The sequence below is a fragment of the Saccoglossus kowalevskii genome, chromosome 22 (assembly GCF_978046115.1).
Source record: "Saccoglossus kowalevskii chromosome 22, keSacKowa6.1, whole genome shotgun sequence".
Lineage (NCBI taxonomy): Eukaryota > Metazoa > Hemichordata > Enteropneusta > Harrimaniidae > Saccoglossus > Saccoglossus kowalevskii.
The window spans coordinates 29346351-29370326 of record NC_140662.1 but is presented as its reverse complement, the minus strand read 5'-3'; the positions used below and the strand labels follow the sequence as shown (position 1 = coordinate 29370326).

Sequence of the window (23976 nt, the reverse complement as noted above, 5' to 3'; positions counted from 1 at the left end):
AAGAACCAGTTATTTGCATCGAAAATAAAATACATGTAGTGGCATTAGCTGCTGTTAATATTAAATATACATGTATGTGTCCCTGTTAATAAAACAACTTGCGGAACATTTTTAAGAGCAACTGCTGAAGCAACATTTCTCAGACACTTGCATGCTGGTTGGCAGAAATGTAAACATATGATGTCACAGTGCGACAGCTATACATTTTGTGAAAAATCTGTGAAACAATTTTTTTGCTGGTGTGACCCAAGAATAACAAATTAATGAGAAAAGCACTAATAAGTTCTGCCTCTTTGATCATACTTATTCAAACTACATTAGTGATATGAAGTCTTGGCTGGAGCATCCACACTAGCATATACAGGGTTCTTAGCAGATCCAATAGTACGTACACCCATATATGCCATGAATTCATCCACAGTAAGACCCTGTGTATCAATGATTTGTTTGTATGTCTCGGCTTCAGTCTCGTACTGCTTTGTGATTGCTGCTGACTCAGAATCAGCCCTGAAATGAAACAGTAAGAGCTTTCACAAAGAGTTCATAAGACAAATGAGCGTGTCTGCAAAAGCAAAAGTTAGCATTCATCTTGGATTGTCGTTTCAAAGCATATTCACAGACCATATAATAACTGAATTGTGTTTGTGGTATTTTTTTCCTGTATTTGAACATATACCCAGCATTCATTGTATTCAATAACACCACTAGCCAGAATAAATGTGATTGGTGTGTACACATTAAGAACACACACATGTAACTGTATGTAAGTAAGTAATGCCTTTATTGAAATCATATCCTATTCAGGATCTGGATTTTTAAAATATAATAAAGTTTCAAATACATACAGAATGGCAAGACAAAAAATACAAATGAAGACATACAATGTAGTGAAAACATAATAAAATCAAATAAAAACGGAGAACAAGAAATGGTTAGAAAAAACAAAACAGAAAAGGTATCTTAATTATAAAGCAGCTGGTATTTTTTGTTTATGAGTGTCATTTCTTAAATTGAAGCACTCAAAGATATATTTTGCCAAATGAATTAGTGATTGTTTATCTTTTGTTTTTAGAATGTCTACAGCGTTTTCAATATCAGATTTGTCAATTGTTGTAATGACCTTTGTGGTATGGAGGAACTTGTTTCTTAAATCAGCATAGAGAGAACATTTTAATAGAAAATGGCTTTCATCTTCTATTTGTTTTTCGTGACAGTAGTGGCATTTTCTCTCTTCTACTGTTTGGTTGATGCATCTTCCTGCCTCAATCTGCAATATGTGCGCACTGATCCTTATTTTTGCAATTTTTACCTTTGTTATCATTATATAAGTAATGATTTTTGAACATTGATTTTAGATTGCTCTCAAGGGATGTAATGATTGTCTGTTTTTTATCAGCTGTCACAGTATCCAACATATGGTCGATGTTTGTAATATTAAATATGTTTTTAGCGTGGGACACCCAATTTTTTATCCTCTTTGAGTCCATATCTTTACCTAGTCTGAAGGCCTCATAGATTAAAGTGTTACATGGTTTGTCAGAAATTCTGAGCCAATATTTTATTGTCTGTACAATGCTTGAGAAGGCAAGAGGATATCTTCCTAATTCCAGAAGGCAAGCTATATTTGATGCTTTGCAGTTAACTTTTAACAGAAATTTGCAAAATTTACTGTGTAATTTTTCCATAGGTAAATTAAAGTTAGACAGATTTTTTATATTAATATTTTCATTTGACCATATTTCACAGCAGTACAGCAACACTGGTTTAATTACAGAGTCAAACATTTTGAGATATATTTTAATTGGGATGTTTGTTTCGGAAAATAATTGTTGCTTTAACTTGAAACATGCTTTCATAGCTCTGTTTGCGAGATCTTCCTGTGCTTTATAAAATTTACCTGAAGCACTCAGTTTGATGCCTAGGTATGAGTATGTAGGGACATTTTCTAGTTTTTGTTTGTCAATGCAAAATTTGTGTTTTTTGATGTGTTTACCCATTTTATTAAATATCATGATTTTGGATTTTGTAGTATTAATTTCTAATTTCCATTTTTGCAGTAGGTTCCTAATGAGTTTAAAGCGTTTTGCAGCCCGGATTCAGAAACAGACAGCAAAAGCAGGTCATCTGCATATAACATACAGGATAGCTGACTGACTGTTAGAGAGGGGGGGGGGGGTTATTATTGGACTGCTCAATTTCATTTTTTATATCATTCACATAAATGTTGAACAGAAGAGGGCTTAGTCCATCGCCCTGTCTGATGCCTCTTTTTACTGGGAATTCACTGGTGAGACCATTTTTGGTTTTGACGCAACTTAGAGATTCTGAATACATTGACCTGATGATAGTATAGAATTTTCCTGCGATACCGTTTTGTGCCAGTTTGTGAAACAAGCCTTGATGCCAAACTGAATCAAAGGCTTTTTTAAAGTCAATGAAGCATGCAAAGACTTTTTTCCCTTTTTTTCAGGTATTTTGCAAGAATTTGTTTCAGAACAAATATGTGATCACTTGTTCTGAACTTGGGGATGAATCCAATCTGTTCTTTACATCAATATATTTAATAAGTCTTTGTTTTAAAACTGCTGTGAACAATTTGCTCAAGGTGTTTAACAGTGTAATGCCCCTATAGTTACTAGGGTCAGATTTATCACCCTTTTTAAAGACTGGGGTTATTATTCCTGTATTCCAGTTAGTGGGGAAAAATCCACTTGTAAGAAACATATTAAAAAGTTTTTGAACTGGTATAATAAGAGTGTGCCTGCCAGCTTTAATCATCTCATTTGAGATGTTATCTTTTCCTGGGGATTTCCCATTTTTAAGGTTATTAATAGCTTTTTGGATTTCAAGTTGTGAGATTGGTTCATTTAGTTCTTTTGAATCTGTTGATAATTTATTTAAGATATTAGACTCATGTTTGATGTTTGTATTAATATCTTGACTGTTATGTATGTTACTTCCTAATGCCAGGAAATTACAAGAATTGACAAATAAGATTAAATCACTATCAAAATGCAAATTTATTTGTTCTGTGTGCACAAGGTATCACAGGATTGTACAATATATAAAAATGGTCAAATACTATACATACCGGTACCTCAAATATCAAGAACTCATGACTATTAATTCTCCAATGGTATGTGACTAGACTATAAATACACATTAACTCACAGAATCAGATCATATAATATCACCAGCATTCCTGCTGTATTCAATTCGTTACAAACTATGGCAAAGCATTCAGAAAATCCCATGAATATATTATCTTTACACCAGACTACGGCTGGGTTGACAAACTGTATATGGGTCAGACCATGTATGGGTTATACATCATACAAGGGAAATCATATGGACACAATATGTGCATCCAATCTCAACCATGACATTTGAAAGATTGCATGTATATAGTTTACATGAATAGTCTTCTCATGTATTCTGATTGGTTCCATTGCCAGTGGATTCAACTGATTTGTGCAGTTGTTATAACATATAACTCCTACATGCATGGAGGTTTGAATGCCTCACTCAAGTACTGCAGTGCTGTATTCATTCATCCATTTCAATCTTTGTAAATACTGTGCATTATATCACATACTGTCCAATATACAGTCTGTGTTTCCTTACCTTGTTCTTACACCATCCAGTATACAGTGTTTCCTTACCTTGTTCTTATACTGTCCAATACTGTGTTTCCTTACCTTGTTCTTATACTGTCCAATATACAGTCTGTGTTTCCTTACCTTGTTCTTACACCATCCAGTATACTGTGTTTCCTTACCTTGTTCTTATACCATCCAGTATACAGTGTTTCCTTACCTTGTTCTTATACCGTCCAATATACAGTATTTCCTTACCTTGTGTTTATACTGTCCAATACTGTGTTTCCTTACCTTGTTCTTATACCATCCAATATACAGTTTTTCCTTACCTTGTTCTTATACCATCCAATATACAGTTTTTCCTTACCTTGTTCTTATACCATCCAATACACAGTATTTCCTTACCTTGTGTTTATACTGTCCAATACTGTGTTTCCTTACCTTGTTCTTATACCATCCAGTATACAGTGTTTCCTTACCTTGTTCTTATACCGTCCAATACACAGTGTTTCCTTACCTTGTGTTTATACTGTCCAATACAGTGTTTCCTTACCTTGTTCTTATACTGTCCAATATATAGTGTTTACTTACCTTGTTCTTATACTGTCCAATATATAGTGTTTCCTTACCTTGTTCTTATACTGTCCAATACAGTGTTTCCTTACCTTGTTCTTATACCATTCAATATACAGTATTTCCTTACCTTGTTTTTATACCGTCCAATACAGTGTTTCCTTACCTTGTTCTTATACTGTCCAATACAGTGTTTCCTTACCTTGTTCTTATACTGTCCAATACACAGTATTTCTTTACCTTGTTCTTATACTGTCCAATATATAGTGTTTACTTACCTTGTTCTTATACTGTCCAATATATAGTGTTTACTTACCTTGTTCTTACACCATCCAGTATACAGTGTTTCCTTATCTTGTGTTTATACTGTCCAATACTGTGTTTCCTTACCTTGTTCTTATACCATCCAGTATACAGTGTTTCCTTACCTTGTTCTTATACCGTCCAATATACAGTATTTCCTTACCTTGTGTTTATACTGTCCAATACTGTGTTTCCTTACCTTGTTCTTATACCATCCAATATACAGTTTTTCCTTACCTTGTTCTTATACTGTCCAATATACAGTGTTTCCTTACCTTGTTCTTATACCGTCCAATACACAGTATTTCCTTACCTTGTGTTTATACTGTCCAATACTGTGTTTCCTTACCTTGTTCTTATACCATCCAGTATACAGTGTTTCCTTACCTTGTTCTTATACCGTCCAATACACAGTGTTTCCTTACCTTGTGTTTATACTGTCCAATAAACAGTGTTTCCTTACCTTGTTCTTACACCATCCAGTATACAGTGTTTCCTTACCTTGTTCTTATACCGTCCAATACACAGTGTTTCCTTACCTTGTGTTTATACTGTCCAATACAGTGTTTCCTTACCTTGTTCTTATACTGTCCAATATATAGTGTTTACTTACCTTGTTCTTATACTGTCCAATATATAGTGTTTACTTACCTTGTTCTTATACTGTCCAATACAGTGTTTCCTTACCTTGTTCTTATACCATTCAATATAGTGTTTCCTTACCTTGTTCTTATACTGTCCAATATATAGTGTTTACTTACCTTGTTCTTATACTGTCCAATACAGTGTTTCCTTACCTTGTTCTTATACCATTCAATATACAGTATTTCCTTACCTTGTTTTTATACCGTCCAATACACAGTGTTTCCTTACCTTGTTCCTATACTGTCCAATAAACAGTGTTTCCTTACCTTGTTCTTATACTGTCCAATACAGTGTTTCCTTACCTTGTTCTTATACTGTCCAATATATAGTGTTTCCTTACCTTGTTCTTATACTGTCCAATACACAGTATTTCTTTACCTTGTTCTTATACTGTCCAATATATAGTGTTTACTTACCTTGTTCTTATACTGTCCAATATATAGTGTTTACTTACCTTGTTCTTACACCATCCAGTATACAGTGTTTCCTTACCTTGTTCTTATACTGTCCAATACAGTGTTTCCTTACCTTGTTCTTATACTGTCCAATAAACAGTATTTCCTTACCTTGTTTTTATACCATCCAATATAGTGTTTACTTACCTTGTTCTTATACTGTCCAATATATAGTGTTTACTTACCTTGTTTTTATACTGTCCAATAAACAGTGTTTCCTTACCTTGTTCTTATACCGTCCAATACACAGTATTTCCTTACCTTGTTCTTATACCGTCCAATACACAGTGTTTCCTTACCTTGTTCTTATACCGTCCAATACACAGTATTTCCTTACCTTGTTCGTATACCGTCCAATACACAGTGTTTCCTTACCTTGTTCTTATACCGTCCAATACACAGTATTTCCTTACCTTGTTCTTATACTGTCCAATAAACAGTATTTCCTTACCTTGTTCGTATACCGTCCAATACACAGTGTTTCCTTACCTTGTTCTTATACCATCCAATACACAGTATTTCCTTACCTTGTTCTTATACCGTCCAATACACAGTATTTCCTTACCTTGTTCTTATACCGTCCAATACACAGTATTTCCTTACCTTGTTCTTATACCGTCCAATACACAGTATTTCCTTACCTTGTTCTTATAATTCTAGCATCAGACTCTGCTCTATTAATAGCAATAGTTGCAGCTGTTTCTGCTTCTCTTCTTGCTGTGTTTGCTTGTGTTATTTCTATTGGTCTTTCATTCCTGGCAACCTACAAACAGTATATACAGGTAATGGCTGATCATGGCTGTGTAAATGCATTTCATTCACATGCAATATGGGGACCCATACAGAATGCATGTTTTTTACATTTTACAATTACAGCCATTTAACATTCAGTAGGTATATGATATTGTTACACTCTGATGCAACATTCATTACCGTACACATGTTTTTACCATACATACAGGTTTCAAGTACTTAAGGTAGAAGCCTAGGCATAATTTTTGACAAAATTGGTCATAAATCGCATGACAATGTTAATTAGTTTATTATGTACAATCATGAAGCCAATGTCCCATGGTACAATGAAATAGCATTATTTCAGAACAACAAAAAGTACTCCATCATTAACAATATATGATTTCTTCAGCCTATGTCACCAGGCTAGGTTTTTGAGATATTGCATAATATCTGCCATAGGAACCTGAGGTAAAAGTGTTATAATAGTGTAAAAATGGCGACTTTCCACTAAAATACAACCATCAATTTCTCGAAAAAAAGGCTGGTGACCCCCAACTTTTTTTTAGGTCAATATCCTTATATTACCTTGGAATACATTTTATTGTAAAATGAATAAATTCTGGGTTTATAAATTTATGAGTAGGCTTCTACCTTAAATGGATTTCATGTTAGTACACATATTTCAAGTTCATATACAGGATTCAAGTTCAAGTATCACTAGTTTCCTGTTTGTATACAAAATATTTCATTCAATATGTAGATAAAATGAGAAATTAACAATACCTCAATGTTTTCTCTAGCAGCTTCTTTTTGTCGTATGGCTTCTTCATACTGCTGTGGTCTGGCGATATTATTCACCTGCAAGTATTTGTTGTTATTTGTTTATTTCCTAACATACATGTATCATGTATCACACCATAGGAAAAAAAGCTGAACATTTATTTCACAATCAGTATACAAGTCTCATAGAAGCTATTTTGTAACATGACTTGGTGTCAATTATTGTAGTCAGCACCAGGTATTACGGCAAATCATCGGCTCATAATAAATCACCCACTACAATCATTTATTCAATCAAAGAAAGCTTAGAAAGAACTTCCATGTGCTGAGAGTATTGTAACACATTAAATATAATTCGGAATTACTTAGCTGAAAACTAATTATGCAAATCATAAAAATAATATGAACAGATTTTAGTGAGGTCTGCGCAATGTAAAATCTATGTATCAAGTTTAATTGAAGTGTGATTAGAACCAAAAAATTATGAATTATTATGCTAATTAGGGAATTAATATGAACAGATTTTTACCCCAAACTAATTAGGTTTGTACATTGTCCTACAGCATCTTTGTACTAAGTTTCATTGAAATGGAATAATTAGTACTTTAGATATCAGTGTGAAAGCTTAAAATTGGTTAATTATGCAAATTAGGTAATTAATATGTACAGATTTTAACCCACAATTATCGAGGTCTGTCTATTGTCCTACAGCATCCATGTACAAACATTCATTGATATGTGATGATTAGTACCGGAGATATCAGTGTGAAAGTTGGAAATTGGTTAATTATGCAAATTAGGCGATTAATATGCACAAATATTTACCGAAAACTAATTGGGTCTCTGCATAATTCTAGATTCATTGAAATGTGATGATTAGTATTTTCGATATCAGTAGAAAAGCTGAAAATTAATTATGCAAATTAGGTAATTAATATGCACAATTATTCAGCCTAAAACTAATCAGGTCTCTGCATAGTCCTAAAGAATCTATGTACCAAGTTTTATTGAAATGCGATGATTAGTACTTGAGATACCCGTGGAAAAGCTGAAAATTAACTAATTATGCAAATTAGGTGATTAATATGCACAAATATTTATCCGAAACAATCAATCTCTGCATAGTCCTTGAGTATGTAAGTACCAAGTTTCATTGAAATGTAATGCTCACTACTTATATCAAAACCTGAAAATTAATTAATGATGCAAATTAGATAATTATATGTACTGATATTACCATAAAACTATCAGGTCTGTGCAGTGTCATATGACATCTATGTACCAAGTTTCATTGAAATGTGATGATTAGTACTTGAGATATCAGTGGAAAAACCGAAAATTGACTAATCATTATGCAAATTAGGTAATTAATATCCACGGATTATTACCAAAAACTGATCAAAACCTAGCATTAGTTCAGAGCATCTATGTACCAAGTTTCATCAAAATCCAATGAGTGGTTGTTTAGATATCAGTGGAACAGTCATGGAACCACTAAAAATTAGCTAATTATCATGCAAATTAGGTAATTAATATGCATGGATTATTACCAAAAACTGATCAAAACCTAGCATTAGTTCAGAGCATCTATGTACCAAGTTTCATCAAAATCCAATGAGTGGTTGTTTAGATATCAGTGGAACAGTCATGGAACCACTAAAAAATAGCTAATTATCATGCAAATTAGGTAATTAATATGCACGGATTCTTACCAAAATCTGCGCATATGTTCAGAGCATCTATGTATCAAGTTTCATCAAAATCCAATGAGTGGTTCTTTAGATATCAGTGGAACAGTCATAGAACAGCTAAAAATTATCTAATTATCATGCAAATTAGGTAATTAACGAGCATGGATTTTTACTAAAACCTAATCAAATCTGCGCATTGGCCCAGAGCATCTATACACCAAGTTTCATCGAAAACCAATGTATGGTTCTTGAGATGGCAGTGGAACAGTCGGACACACATACACACACACACACACACACACACACACATACAGACACACTAACTGCAAAGACTCCCATTATGTGCTTCGCACATGGGAGTCAAAAATATCGCTTCTTACCTGTAAATCCGCAACAGTTGCATGAAATTCATTAAATCGTTCACTGAGTGTATCCCGAACAGTCTGCTGGAAGAGTGCTCTAATTGTTTGGAATTCTGTGGTGTTGTATTCACTGCAGGCCTCATGAATTGCGGCTTCACCTTCAAAATAAAATAGTTTTATTATGTTACATATTAAGATTAATTTACATTTTATTTTCTGGATGAAAGAGAGAATGGGAATAACAAATCAGATTAGTTGATTAAACAACAAAAACAATAATATCCCATGATTCCTGGGATTGAGGAGTCACCCATTAAGGGAGGTGTATTCATAACAAGCCTTGTATTCTCTAAACAAACTGCAAAGTTTACTATACTTTAATAGTGCTGTGTGTACGGGACGCGTTCAGTTGATAGATGTCCCCACCACAGCCCTGCGTACAGTGCTGTGTGTACGGGACGCGTTCGGTTGATAGATGTCCCCACCACAGCCCTGCGTACAGTGCTGTGTGTACGGGACGCGTTCGGTTGATAGATGTCCCCACCACAGCCCTGCGTACAGTGCTGTGTGTACGGGACGCGTTCGGTTGATAGATGTCCCCACCACAGCCCTGCGTACAGTGCTGTGTGTACGGGACGCGTTCAGTTGATAGATGTCCCCACCACAGCCCTGCGTACCTCCATAGACAAAGTTCGGGAGCGCACCGTAATTGGTGCGCAAGTTAAAAATAAGTAGTTTCCCAGCCGAAATCGGTTGAAATGACGAAAGTTATCCGTAACAACCATTACAAAGTTATCTGAAACTGAAATGTCTTTAAATAACAACTAGTAAAGACGGACAAATTGTAAACGCGTAGGTACTGGAGGAATTATCCACCAAACGCCGCCATTTTTAATTTTATTCACGCGAGAGAATACGTTTGTTTTTAGGGCAAAGTAGCCGATTTCATCCACAATTGGACTCCGAACTGGGAGTTCTGGATATATCTGGTAATCGATCATCATTTTTGGTAGCTGGGCATGTTATTTCATTAAAAAAGTTATATTTTTCAAAGTCCCGGACTTTGTCTATGGAAGTTCGCAGGGCTGTGGTGGGGACATCTATAAACCGAACGCGTTCCCGTACACACAGCACTGAACGCAGGGCTAACTTTAATAGCAGTAGCTAAGATAAAATTGTAAAATACGTGTATAAACATTTTAATGCAATGAAAATTTTATTTATACAAAATTCAAAAAATAATATAGCATGAATATCGATCACCGTGAATATATTGAATACGTAACCCTTAGTAACCATGCATAAACTATGCTTTGACAATGACTTGATAACAACTGTGATAAATGGTAAAAACTTTACCTTTCAAAAAATGCTAATTACAAGTTGTTTTTTTAAATCATGCTGTTTTTTTTTGCCAAAATCAATTCCAACAGAGCATACTTCGAAATTGATAATTCATTTTCTAAATTGTGTTACCAGAATTCCTGGAGAATTGTGTCCGTATAACACATCCTTCTGATTGGTTAATAAGAGACTTGACCCATCAAATAATCAAAGAAAGCTTAGAAAGAACTCCCGTGTGCTGAGAGTTTTGGAGACACATTACAAATTAATTCAAAATTACTTATACTTGAGATATTGATGGAATAGCTGAAAACTAATTATGCAAATAAGGTAACTAATATGAACAGATTTAAGTGTAAAACTAATAAATTCTGCACAATGTACCAAGTTTCATTGAAATGTGATTAGAACCAAAAAAATATTAATTATTATACTAATTAGAGAATTAATATGAACAGATTTTAACCCAAAATTAATCAGACTGTCTATTGTCCTAGAGAATTTATGTACCAAGTTTTATTCAAATGTGATGATCAATACTTGAGATATCAGTATTAAATAATTATGTTAATTAGGTGATTAAGAAGCATAAATATTTACCAAAAACTAATATGGTGCATAGTCTTAGGTTCATTGAAATGTGATGGGTACTCTTTAAAAGTTTCATTGAAATCCAATGAGTGGTTTTTAGACATCATAGAACAGCAAAAAATTAACTAGTTATGCAAATTAGGTAATTAATAGGCACAATTATTTATCCCAAAATTAATCGGGTCTCTGCATAGTCCTAGAAAATGTTGCAAGTCTCATTGAAATGTGATGATTAGTACTTGAGATATCAGGTGAAAAGCTGAAAATTAACTAATTATGCTAATAAGGTGATTAATATGCAAAAATATTTACCCAAAAACTAATTAGGTCTCTGCACAGTCCTCAAGTAACTATGTACGAAGTTTCATTGAAACGTGATCATTACTACTCGAAATATCAAAAGCTGAAAATTAATTAATTATGCAAATTAGGTAATTAATATGTACTGATATTACCCTAAAAACTATCAGGTATGTGCAGTGTCCCAAGTTTTATTGAAATGTTATGATTAGTACTTGAGATATCAGTGGAAAAGCCGAAAATTGATTAATCATTATGTAAATTAGGTAATTAATAATATTAACAGATTTTTACGCAAAACTAATCAAATCTACGCATTAGTTCAGAGCATCCATGTGCCAAGTTTCATTGAAATCCAATGAGTGGTTCTTCAAAAATCAGTGGAACAGTCATAGAACAGCTTAAAATCAGTTAATTATCATGCAAATTAGGTAATTAATATTCATAGATTTTTACCCAAAACTAATCAAATCTGTGCACTAGTTCAGAGCATCCATGTGCCAAATTTCATCCAAATCCAATGAGTGGTTCTTTAGATATCAGTGGAACAGTCTTGTAACAGCTAAAAATCAGCTAATTATCATGCAAATTAGGTAATTAATATTCATAGATTTTTACCAAAACCTAATCAATTCTGTGCATTATCCCAGAGCATCTATGTACTAAGTTTCACCAAAATTTGATTAGTGGTTCTTGAGATAACGGTGGAACAAAAAAAGTGACATACATACATACATACATACATACATACATACATACATACATACATACATACAGACATACATACAGACAGGGTAACTGCAAAGACTCCCTTTTGTGCTTCGCACACAAGTCAAAAAAACAAGCAGCCTTTCGGCTGAGATAGCTCCGCTGTTAGCAATGCACATTTCAATTAAGAACAGAAGATATCATTAGAAAATGAACAATATGTATAGTATCAAAGCAATGGGACTTGCTGTTTTCAATAAGAATTTAAAAATATCACTTTTCACCAAAAATAACAAAAACAATCATCAAAATCAGATAACTGAAGATATCACCACGAAATTAACAAATCTGAAAGTCGTCCACATGTAGGACCTATATATGTAATATAAAAACAATCAGACTTGCGATTTTCAACAAGAAGTCGAAAATATCACTTTTTACCAAAAATTACAAAAATATTCATCAAAATTAGAGAATTGAAGATATCATCATGAAATGAACAAATCTGAGAGTGGTTCACATGTAGTACCTATATATGTAATATCAAAGCAATTGGACTTGTGGTTTTTAACAAGAAGTTGAAAATATCACTTTTTACCAAAAATGACAAAAATATTCACCAAAATTAGAGAATTGAAGATATCATTACAAAATGTACAAATCTGAAAGAGGTCTATCCAAGGTACATATATACCAAGTATCAAAGCATTCAGCCTTATAGTTTTCAAGAAGAAGTCAAAAAAGTAAAACATTGACACGAATGAAGACGGACGACGACCGACAATCACTCATATAATAAGCTCCGCTCGACAAAGTCGACAGCGGAGCTAAAAATTGTTGCAGGTCAAATTGTGCAAGAAAACATCATTGCAAAAACTGCTTTGCATTGAGTTTGCGTATGATCAAATACGCTTGACAATGATGAAGACATTTAAAATCATAAATTCTGGTGGTAAATATTCTATATTGTAATAAAACGCGACCATTTCTGTTTATTCATTGTAAAAGAGATGTACCGGTATATTCCCCTCAAACTAGCACATGGCAAACTAAAATTGTAATAAGCTCACTTTTTGAGAGGGGGGTTCAGCTAAGTGTCAATCCACTAAAACAAATGATTTTTGGAGTTGAGTACAGTGGGTGCTAAGTCAAATGAGTAATAATAATATTTATTAGACGCATAAAATCCTCACAAAAAGAAATTTAACAAGTATAATCTAAAAAGAAAAAAAAAGAAAAAAAAAAGCCTATTCTAAAAATATAAAACAAATCAAAAACAAATATGAATAAACAATAAAGACAATTTGCATGATATTTAAAATGAAAGATGAGGAAATAAGCCTTACCAACTCTCTCTAGAACAGTGTAGTATATGTCATGATTTTGAAATTCAAGAATTATTGTTTTCAAATCCGCAGCACGAGCTTGATACTGAAAGTCCACATTCAGATTTATTGTCACACCATCTTTGTTAAGGCACTGCAAGTCAGGAAATGAAATTGTACGGAAAACACTGGGAAACTTGATAAACTCAAATCCTGGTGGACCTGTATGGAGTCCTTCTTGCTCTACATTATCTGATAGTTTCTTTTGTATCGTATCATACGCTATACCCACTGCAAAGAAAAAACTTATTATTATTCCTTCTTCTTGTCAAAATATTGATTTTTTTTAAATGTAATTCAATAATTCCAATCATGTTGCTGTTGAGAAGATCAAGTTAAGTTGGTTGAAACAGTCAAAGAATACCAATGACAATTAGGTGTCACATCTCTATCTTTTCCATACAATGTAAAGTACTTTGATTCAGTGAAATACAAATATTTCACAAATTTCATGAGTGAAAAACATGGATTTTTGTAGGAATGAAAATATCTCTGAAAGTGTACTACACTGAGATGCTCACTGGATCTGTTTGAATGTTACTGAATGTGATGATTGAGAAAACAATGAACATTATAAATAACATTTTCCATATACGTCATAATGTAAATTTTAATAATTCATCTTGAGATATTTAGTAACAGAGACAGAGAGAGCATAGAACATTGTCATAAATTACTTGACTATTTGTTACTTACATTCACATCATTGTATTTATCACTGACATAATCAACCATAATTGTAATACTTCACTTACTTTCATCAGAGTTGAGTTGTTTTAACGATGATGCCACTAATCCAATTATAATAGCAATAACAACAACAATTATTGCACCAATAACGTACATATATTGTTTCTTCATCTTTAAATGCAGCCAATAATTAATGCAAATGAAATAACTGAAGAGAGAAGAAGATAAAATTACTGATTTTCTTTTTATTTATTAATTAGTGTTGTTTTTCAAAGAGGTGGAGAATTAATCACCCACCACCCATACAAGATATAAGATCACAAACTACATTACCAGTTCTGATACACCACAAACTACATTACCAGTTCTGATACACCACAAACTACATTACCAGTTCTGATACACCACAAACTACATTACCAGTTCTGATAAACCACAAATTACATTACCAGTTCTGATACACCACAAAATACATTACCAGTTCTGATACACCACAAACTACATTACCAGTTCTGATACACCACAAAATACATTACCAGTTCTGATACACCACAAAATACATTACCAGTTCTGATACACCACAAACTACATTACCAGTTCTGATACACCACAAACTACATTACCAGTTCTGATAAACCACAAATTACATTACCAGTTCTGATACACCACAAAATACATTACCAGTTCTGATACACCACAAACTACATTACCAGTTCTGATACACCACAAAATACATTACCAGTTCTGATACACCACAAAATACATTACCAGTTCTGATACACCACAAATTACATTTACCAGTTCTGATACACCACAAACTACATGACCAGTTCTGACACACCACAAAATACATTACCAGTTCTGATACACCACAAACTACATGACCAGTTCTGATACACCACAAAATACATTACCAGTTCTGATACACCACAAACTACATTACCAATTCTGATACACCACAAATTACCAGTTCTGATACACCACAAATTACATTATCCTTTGCTATTTGCAAACAGTGTCCTCCCAAATATGTAAAACCTTTTAGACGATACAGATCTCATACCACCATTAACATATTAGCATTTGTAGTAATACAATCATGTGGTTATTGTTTTTCTCTGCATTTGATTGGAAATAGGACATATGAGGGCATACTTCAGTTAAGTCAGACTTGTGTATAAAGCTCAGGATATTGACAAGCACCAATTAAGTCTACATTTTGGCAAATGTTGATTAGACAATACAAAACTGACTGTTTTTCTGAGAAACTTGAAAATAGAAAGTCTGGTAAATCATGTAGCAGTTTGAGATAAAGAACGTGTGTAACACCAGAATTATATTACATACATGAAGTTTCAGTCAGACACTTATGAAGTGTTGTGCCACTAAACTTGTTTGATTTGCTGCATTTGATGATTTTAGGAAAACAATCAGGACCACAGTTTGGGAAAAAATTAAAAGATTTTGATCAAAATTGTTGAATGTTTATTTTGTGTGACAAAAGTTGACTTTGGCATTCAAAAGATTAAAGATGGTGGACATGTCTGGTTGGATATAGTACCCATAGCAACAAATAAAATGACCGTCCTTGTTAGTTATCAAATTTAAGATATATAGTTTTGTTTATAGTAATATAGCTGGAATATAACCATGTCAGGAATATGATTTTTTAACCTTAAAAAAGATTGACATTTGTATCTGATCGTCTAACAAGTACTTGTCCATATTGAGAGATATTGCTCTGGAACAGCATTCAAAATCAGCCATTTTGAATACATGTATATATATAACATGATGTATAACTAATATATAAAATTTGAATATAATCAGTCAAAGCATTTAAGATATATGGCTCCAGAAGCCCAATCATTAAAACAAAATGGCCGCCAGTCAGCCATTTTGAATCCAATCTGAAAAATAAAATGACGTGCATCAGGAACCTGTAATGTTTAATGTATGTACCAAGTTTGAACAAAATCCATCCATAAATGCTAGAAATGCTTGATATTTGATGATTTTTTAGCACAAAAATGACCACCATTTGGCCATTTTGAATAGGATCATCAAACCAATATATCTGTTTATCTATGACATGATGTATAATGAATATTTAAAATTTGAACATAATCAGTCAAAACAAGTCGGAGATATGGGTCTAGAGGCCCATTCATTAAAACAAAATGGCCGCCAGTCCGCCACTTTGAATCTTATCTGAAAAACAAAATTATTTGCATCAAGGTCCCATAATGTCTAATGTATATACCAAGTTTGAACAAAATCCATCTGTAAACAGCCGAGAAATGCTTGATTTTTACGATTTTTTAGCACAAAAATGGCCACCATTCGGCCATCTTGAATCAGATTGTAAAGCAAATTGACGTGCATATGTATAATACCATGTATGATGTATGTGTGAAGTTTGATTGTGATTGGTCCAGGCATTTCTAAGATACAGGTCCGGATGCATGCACGCACGCACGCTTGCACATACACACGCACGTACACACGGAGGTCAAAACATAAGTTCCTGTTTTCGGACTGCATCCGAACGGAGACTAAAAAACTTGCACATGCGCATTTAAAAAATGATGGCCGCCTCCTTTAATTACATCTATGTACAAGTAAAGTTCAATTTCATTTGATGGCAGTACCATCTTTAAATTTAGCAATATGTGGTGATGATGCTTTCTGAGTTGCCGAAACATGACTTTGGAATATTCTGCCATACCATGTTAAAATCTTTCAAACTAGACTGAAACACATTTTTTTCAGGAGAGGATTTGGCTTTATTAGCTCCATTGTCATCATATACAATTGTTTTGATACTTTGTAAGTAGATACCTTAAATAGATTTCTATCAGATTTGTTCATTTCAAGACGATATCTTCAATTCTCTATTTTTGACAAATATTTTCTCCACTTTTGGTAAAAAATCCTATTTTTTACTTCTTTAAAACTACCTGCTCAATTGCTTTGATACTTGTTATGTAGGTACCTTGGGTGAAACTTTGTCAGATTTGTTCATTTCATGATGATATCTTCAATTCTCTATTTTTGGCAAATATTGTTGTCATTTTGGGTAAAGAAATGCTATTTTCAACTTCGTCTATCAGCTCAATTGTGTTGATGTTTGGTATATAGGGGCAATAGGTAGACCTCTATCTATTTGTAACAATATAATAACAATTGTAAATGCCATGGCAACAAGAAAATAAACTACATTTACCATGGTAGAATAAATTGAACATTGAGCACTCTACTTTGAACACTACCGTAAAATCTGTATTAGAAGCTGCATCCCTAATAGAAGTCGCACCCATTCTTTTTAAATAATTGAGAACCAAAAATTCGTCATTTCTCATATGTGTAGATGCTCTAATAGAAGCCTCATCCCCTCTATTGCATTGTACCATTTTAATAGAAGCCGCGGTTTCTAATACAGATTTTACAGTAATAACCATGGCAAATAGTTACATGTAATATCTCAAGTACAGACCATTATTCCCTTTGTTTTGAGAAAGATACTCTATGAAGACAGCAAAGCTATTTCAACCTTAGGTTGTACATGATATACTAGTACCGGATTCTGCTGTAAATTCACCCACCCAAAAAATCGTCCTTTGGGAACTTCTATTTTGATTGAAAAATCCACCCATGCCGACTTTCAATGCCGGTAGACGGACCACCCAAGACAAAAGAAATCATTGCAGAATTAAAAATAACTAATAATTCTTGCTGAATTAAAAAGTAGACTACCGAGGGTACAATGCACCTAATCAGTCTCAGATGAATTTAAATATTCCTTTATTCTTATCACGCACATACAGTGCTCATCTCCAGTGCTACTGAAAAACCACTGGAAAGACAAACAGATGATTATGAACTCATTTTAATATCCAGAAAATGTTTATTCTGTTTTGTTATCTGTACTTTATTCATAGCAGACTTACATTGGCCATTGCTTTCACATATTTTTCATACTGAACATTCCACAAAAGTGCTGATAAACCTTCATGACCTTGTACTTGAGAACAGACCTACATTTTTATGCTGGCAATTTTTCCATAACTTTTTATCACATTTACTGAGTTACTTCAAACAAAACACTAAACTATGAATAACAAGTCATTGTCAATGACACGTCCCCGTTCCGTTCATATTTGAGTGACATATACATTCAAAGCAGATCATGACCGAAATGCACCTGCATATGTACAACACATTGTGCTAAATCTGAACAAAATCCATCCATGCATGACTGAGATCCGGTTCTGGAATTGTGAAAATACGTGATTTTGATGCATTTTCGGCCTTAAAATGGCCATCATTTCGCTATTGTTAAGCAGATCATGAAACAAAGGCACATATCTATTTGTGACATGATGTACCATGTGTGTGTGAAGTTTGAACTTGATCAATCCAGACATGTCTTGGATACGGATCCAGAACTGAATTCTTTAACAAAATGGCCGCCAGTCGGCCATTTCAAACTTGATCCGAAAAAAAAAGACGTGCATCAAGGTCCTATTATGTTTAATGTATGTACCAAATTTGAACAAAATCCATCCATGCATAACTGAGATACGGGTCCGGAATGGTGAAAATGTGCGATTTCAATGCATTTTCGGCCTTAAAGCGGCCTCCATTTGGCTATCGTTAATGAGATCATGAAACAAATGCACATACATATTTGTGACATGATGTACCTTGTGTGTGTGAAGTTTGAACTCGATCAATCCAAGCATGTCTCGGATACGGATCCAGAACTGAATTCTTTAAAACAAAATGGCCGCCAGTCGGCTATTTCGAACTTGATCCAGAAAAAAAAATGACGTGCATCAAGGTCCTATTATGTTTAATGTATGTACCAAATTTGAATGAAATCCATCCATGCATAACTGAGATCCGTGTCCGGAATGGTGAAAATGTGCGATTTCAATGCATTTTCGGCCTTAAAGTGGCCGCCATTTGGCTATCGTTAATGAGATCATGAAACAAATTCACATACATATTTGTGACATGATGTACCTTGTGTGTGTGAAGTTTGAACTTGATCAATCCAGACATGTCTCGGATACGGATCCAGAACTGAATTCTTTAAAACAAAATGGCCGCCAGTCGGCCATTTCGAACTTGATCCGAAAAAAAAATGACGTGCATCAAGGTCCTATTATGTTTAATGTATGTACCAAATTTGAATGAAATCCGTCCATGCATAACTGAGATCCGGGTCCGGAATGGTGAAAATGTGCGATTTCAATGCATTTTCGACCTTAAAGCGGCCGCCATTTGGCTATCGTTAATGAGATCATGAAACAAATGCACATACATATTTGTGACATGATGTACCTTGTGTGTGTGAAGTTTGAACTCGATCAATCCAAGCATGTCTCAGATACGGATCCAGAACTGAATTCTTTAAAACAAAATGGCCGCCAGTCGGCTATTTCGAAGCCGATCCAAAAAAAAAAAAGACGTGCATCAAGGTCCTATTATGTTTAATGTATGTACCAAATTTAAACAAAATCTGTCCATGCATAACTGAGATCCGGGTCCGGAATGGTGAAAATGTGCGATTTTGATGCATTTTCGGCCTTAAAATGGCCGCTATTCGGCTATCGTTAATCGGATCATGAAAAAAATGCATGTGCATATGTCCCATATAATGTGTGATGTATGAGTGAAGTTTGAACTTAATCGGTCCATGCATGTTCGAGATACAGGTGATCACGGACGCACGGATGCACGGACGCACGGACGCACGGACGCACACAGGGCAAACCATAAGTCCCCGTTTTCGGACTACGTCCGAACGGGGACTAATAAATGCACAATTGAAAATATGTAATCTGAGTTGTTGTGGGAAACCATATTTCGAATAAATGATATTATTTTGCTTTACAATCTAATTTTAATTAAAATTATACAGAAAAATTATATATCCATATTACAATAAGTGTATAATATTAGAATTAAAAAAATAAAATTAAAATAACTGTACATTTTATTGACTATTTTTTTTTTATAAATCTTTTTTCTATATACATGTAAATCATTGATTCTCAAGCCAATGAACAACAAAACTGTTTTACAGATACAATTTTTTTTATTTTTGTAACATGATAGAGACAAGCATATAAAAGTGATATATTATATATTGTTTCAAGAAACCAGTATTTAATGATATCATACAACACAATGAGGCTGTTGTTCATTAGAATATCTGAATGGCGACATTCCAGGAAAACTCTACAAATAATTTATCTCTGTCAAATGTCTTTCTATCATAATTTTTTTTTTTCGTATTATCTGTGTGTATATATTACTTCCCATCCACCTACCCCTCCCTCCCTCCAATTTGTAATAGCCAACCCCCAATAAAGTTATTACTATTTTTATTCTCAAATACAGCTAAAATTTGTTTTTTAATGCATCAGGTTTATCAGTTCATGATATACTAGTGAAAAAAACTGAGGCTTGTTTATTTTTAGATTCCTACAGGTACCATGGTTAAATATAGAAGTAAACCGATATTGTGGAACATAGTATTTCCATTATAGACTAGTGAATTAGCAATTCAAAAAATAAAAAAAAAATACTCTTTATGCACACAGGACAGGGTGTATAATATTTCTATTTGCAAACTACCCACTAATGAAGTTTAAAAAAAATATTATTATGCTTGATAAGGTTGTTGAATTACTGGCACAACTTATATTGGCTTCAATTTCAGTATTCAGAGGTCACGTCATTTTAAAGCCAAAATTTATGAAAATGCTTTATATTAATTGAGATTGTGAAAGATTTTGAATAGCATAAAGGCATTATGGTAAGAATTTACTTGATAATTGCCTGCATGGTATCTCTGCAATTGTCAAAGTAGAATGCTACACAAAAGTAAAAATATACTTTTATTAATTTTTACATATTTTGTATATCATGTTAAAAGAAAATCACTCGGTTCAGAGAAAATTGACTAATAAAATATCATGAAAATAGCATGTTTTGTCTATTTTGAGGAATTTTACCATTGTTTTCCTATGGCAAGGATATTCCCCAATATCACAAAATTTTGCTCAGTGACATATGATGAAAAAAAAAATATTATTGTTTTCTTAAAAAAAAAGATTGACAGGAAGCCATAATAGTTCACATACTTTCAACTACTGGTAACACAAAAATGATTGTAGACAAATTTTGACACAAAATATTGTCACTGTTAAATGCAGAAAAAAAATATGCATCTGTTTATCAGTTGCAATTCATTTTTACCATTGCAATTTTTTTTCAGAATGTGTGCATTTGAATTTTGTGTAAACAAACAATGCATTTTACATGTGTTGCTATGAGTCACATATCAAACATTATGTGTTGGGAAGAAAACCACCACCCTTAAGTTTGAACAAATTCCGGGATTGTTGTGAAGATACCAACCTGAAAAGTCAATGGTCATCAACAAAACAATATTTGAACTGACCAATGATCATACAGTAAATCTATAGATGCTTATGACAATCCATAGTGTGCCAGACCTTAGCATAAATCTAGTATGTATCTAGTTTTTAAGGGAGTGGCATATTGCAAATGGAACACTAATACAGTGTTGGCTAAAAGTCTCAGGATCAGAACACTGAAAAACTGTTGTTATTTTTCCTTAATACAAAATAAAATATTAATAATCATTATAATTCATGACAGGTATTAATCTTACCTAGAATTCAAACCAAATTTTGAGACTTATTGCCATAAGAACCAATGACGAATTGCCCTAAAATCACCATTTTTCATGGTGTTTGACCCATGTTGTGTGAATATTTCCATAATTCTTCTATTTTTAGTTGTGTTTTATGAGCAACAGCATATGACATAAAACCATTATAAAAGCATTTAGGAATTCAGTTTAATTGTTTAATTGGTGGTCATTCAAGAATTTTATTTCTTGTAGTAAAACTGGACTTTTTGATAAAAGCCAATAATTTTAAGGATTTTGTTTTTGTTTTCACTAATCCTGGGCTACCCATAGAAGATTGTAAACTTAATAATACATTATTAAATAAAACAGAAAAAAAAATGTACATATAAAACAAAATATCAGGGCCGTCTAATCCTTTCATTGAATGGCATATTTTTCCTCCTGGTCAACATTTTTTGCAATTTTAATACATTTCTCTCAAATTTTTTGTTAATTTTTTACCAAACAAACATAATTTCCCATTGTCTAAGGGTCTTGATCACATTGGGGGGTGTATGGAAAACATAATTTCCCATTGTCTAAGGGTCTTGATCACATTGGGGGGGTGTATGGAAAACAAAAATGTTATTTTACGAAAGGTGACAAAAATATACTTGGCATTGAAAATGAACTTTACAACATTTTACTAGAAACTGGCATGACAATCAATCCCCTAACAATTTTGTACACAAACTTCCCTGTTTATGAATCGTACTACTACCATATACGGTACAGTTTAACAACATCCCCGCGGTAATACAGCCTGAGTGAACCGAGGTGCACACGGAAATTTTATATAAACAATGATAATGAGTTGGTACAACATTATACATATTCCGTAAATGTACAGTCTTTTTTACAAATGTGAAAGCAGTTGTGATTTGACAACATACCTGGCAAGTCAAAGAACGGCGAATTATTACATACCTTATAATAAAACTGCAGCCAAATTCAGCAACATACAAACTGGCCTGATCTGTGCTCACATGCAACTATTTACAGCGTATTTAGCAAAACACAGTAACAACAACGCCGAGCGCTTGAACTCCAATGGCTAACCTTATTGAAATAACCTTAATAGCACAATTGATCAGTTTGAGGGCGTTGTCACATTCGCTGAGGAGAAGGCAGCTCACGTAAGCACGGTTCCTCACCGTGACGTAGATGCCAAGTTTTTTTCTGATTTGGGGGAAGTGGGCAATAGAACAAATAAAGGAAAGGAGAATTGATACCCATTTTTTAGCATTTCTACTTATAACAATGATATTTAATGATTCAAGCAAATTCAATGCAAGGACATTAAAGAATCTTATAATAATAATAATAATAAATATAGCTGCATAGCAGCAATGACGGGTTTCGAGCCTGCATGGCTGATGGCAAATTGCACTTGCTTGATGTGCTTATTTGACGAACGTTTCATGTCTAGAATGCAATGTTCTTAACAAGTCCTCTGGTATTTTGGTTTATGAACAACACTGGAATCAACAGACATAACCATTGATAGTCATCTGTCCAATGTTATTCATAATAAAGATTTTTTTGGAGGTATTTTGCATTTTTGTGATAAATTCAAGATGGCCGCCTAAACTACTTGAATCATGGGGAATTTTTTCATGTACACATAATCATATTAAACGGATGTTGTATGCCAACTTTGGTTTGAATCTGGCAAATTGTTCATGAGTTATAGCGTAATTTCACTTTTCACTAAATTTAAGATGGCTGCCAAAGGAAGCCATTTTTCAAAAATCTGTTTCAGTGACTTTGTAGAGCTATCAACAGAGATACTATATGCTACATTGCATGTCAAACAAGCGGGTAGTTTTTTATGAAAATGATTTTTTGATTTTTTTTTTTACATTTTTTGGATAAATTCAAGATGGCAGCCAAAACCACTTGAATCGTGGGAAATATTTTCATGAACACATAATCACCGCATTGATCGGATGTTGTATGTCAACTTTGGTTTCAATCTGGCAAATTGTTCATGACTTATAGCATAATTTCACATTTTACTAAATCCAGGATGGCTGCTAAAGAAAGCCATTTTTCAAAAATCTGCTTCATTACCTCTTTAGAG

The 23976-nt window shown here is 33.5% G+C and overlaps 1 protein-coding gene across 1 annotated transcript; it reads right to left on the bottom strand.

The window, feature by feature from the left end:
- Positions 1-279: 279 nt before the first annotated feature.
- LOC100367895 (uncharacterized) lies at positions 280-22946 on the bottom strand. The gene is made up of 7 exons (XM_002739366.4): positions 22821-22946; positions 14227-14369; positions 13433-13702; positions 9162-9301; positions 7094-7168; positions 6217-6338; positions 280-507 (listed from the first exon to the last, which is right to left on the bottom strand). The coding sequence occupies exons 2-7, from the start codon at positions 14330-14332 to the stop codon at positions 318-320; spliced, it is 903 nt and encodes a 300-aa protein (XP_002739412.1). The 5' UTR covers positions 14333-14369; positions 22821-22946; the 3' UTR covers positions 280-317.
- Between the last annotated feature and the right edge of the window lie 1030 nt (positions 22947-23976).

Excerpts from the sequence above, each read along its gene's own strand:
- LOC100367895 (XM_002739366.4), bottom strand. The coding sequence starts at position 14,332 with ATGAAGAAACAATATATGTACGTTATTGGTGCAATAATTGTTGTTGTT. Across the intron at positions 13,703-14,226 it reads ACAACTCAACTCTGATGAAA|TGGGTATAGCGTATGATACG; the intron begins GTAAGTGAAGTA and ends TTTTCTTTGCAG. Across the intron at positions 7,169-9,161 it reads CAACTGTTGCGGATTTACAG|GTGAATAATATCGCCAGACC; the intron begins GTAAGAAGCGAT and ends AAATACTTGCAG.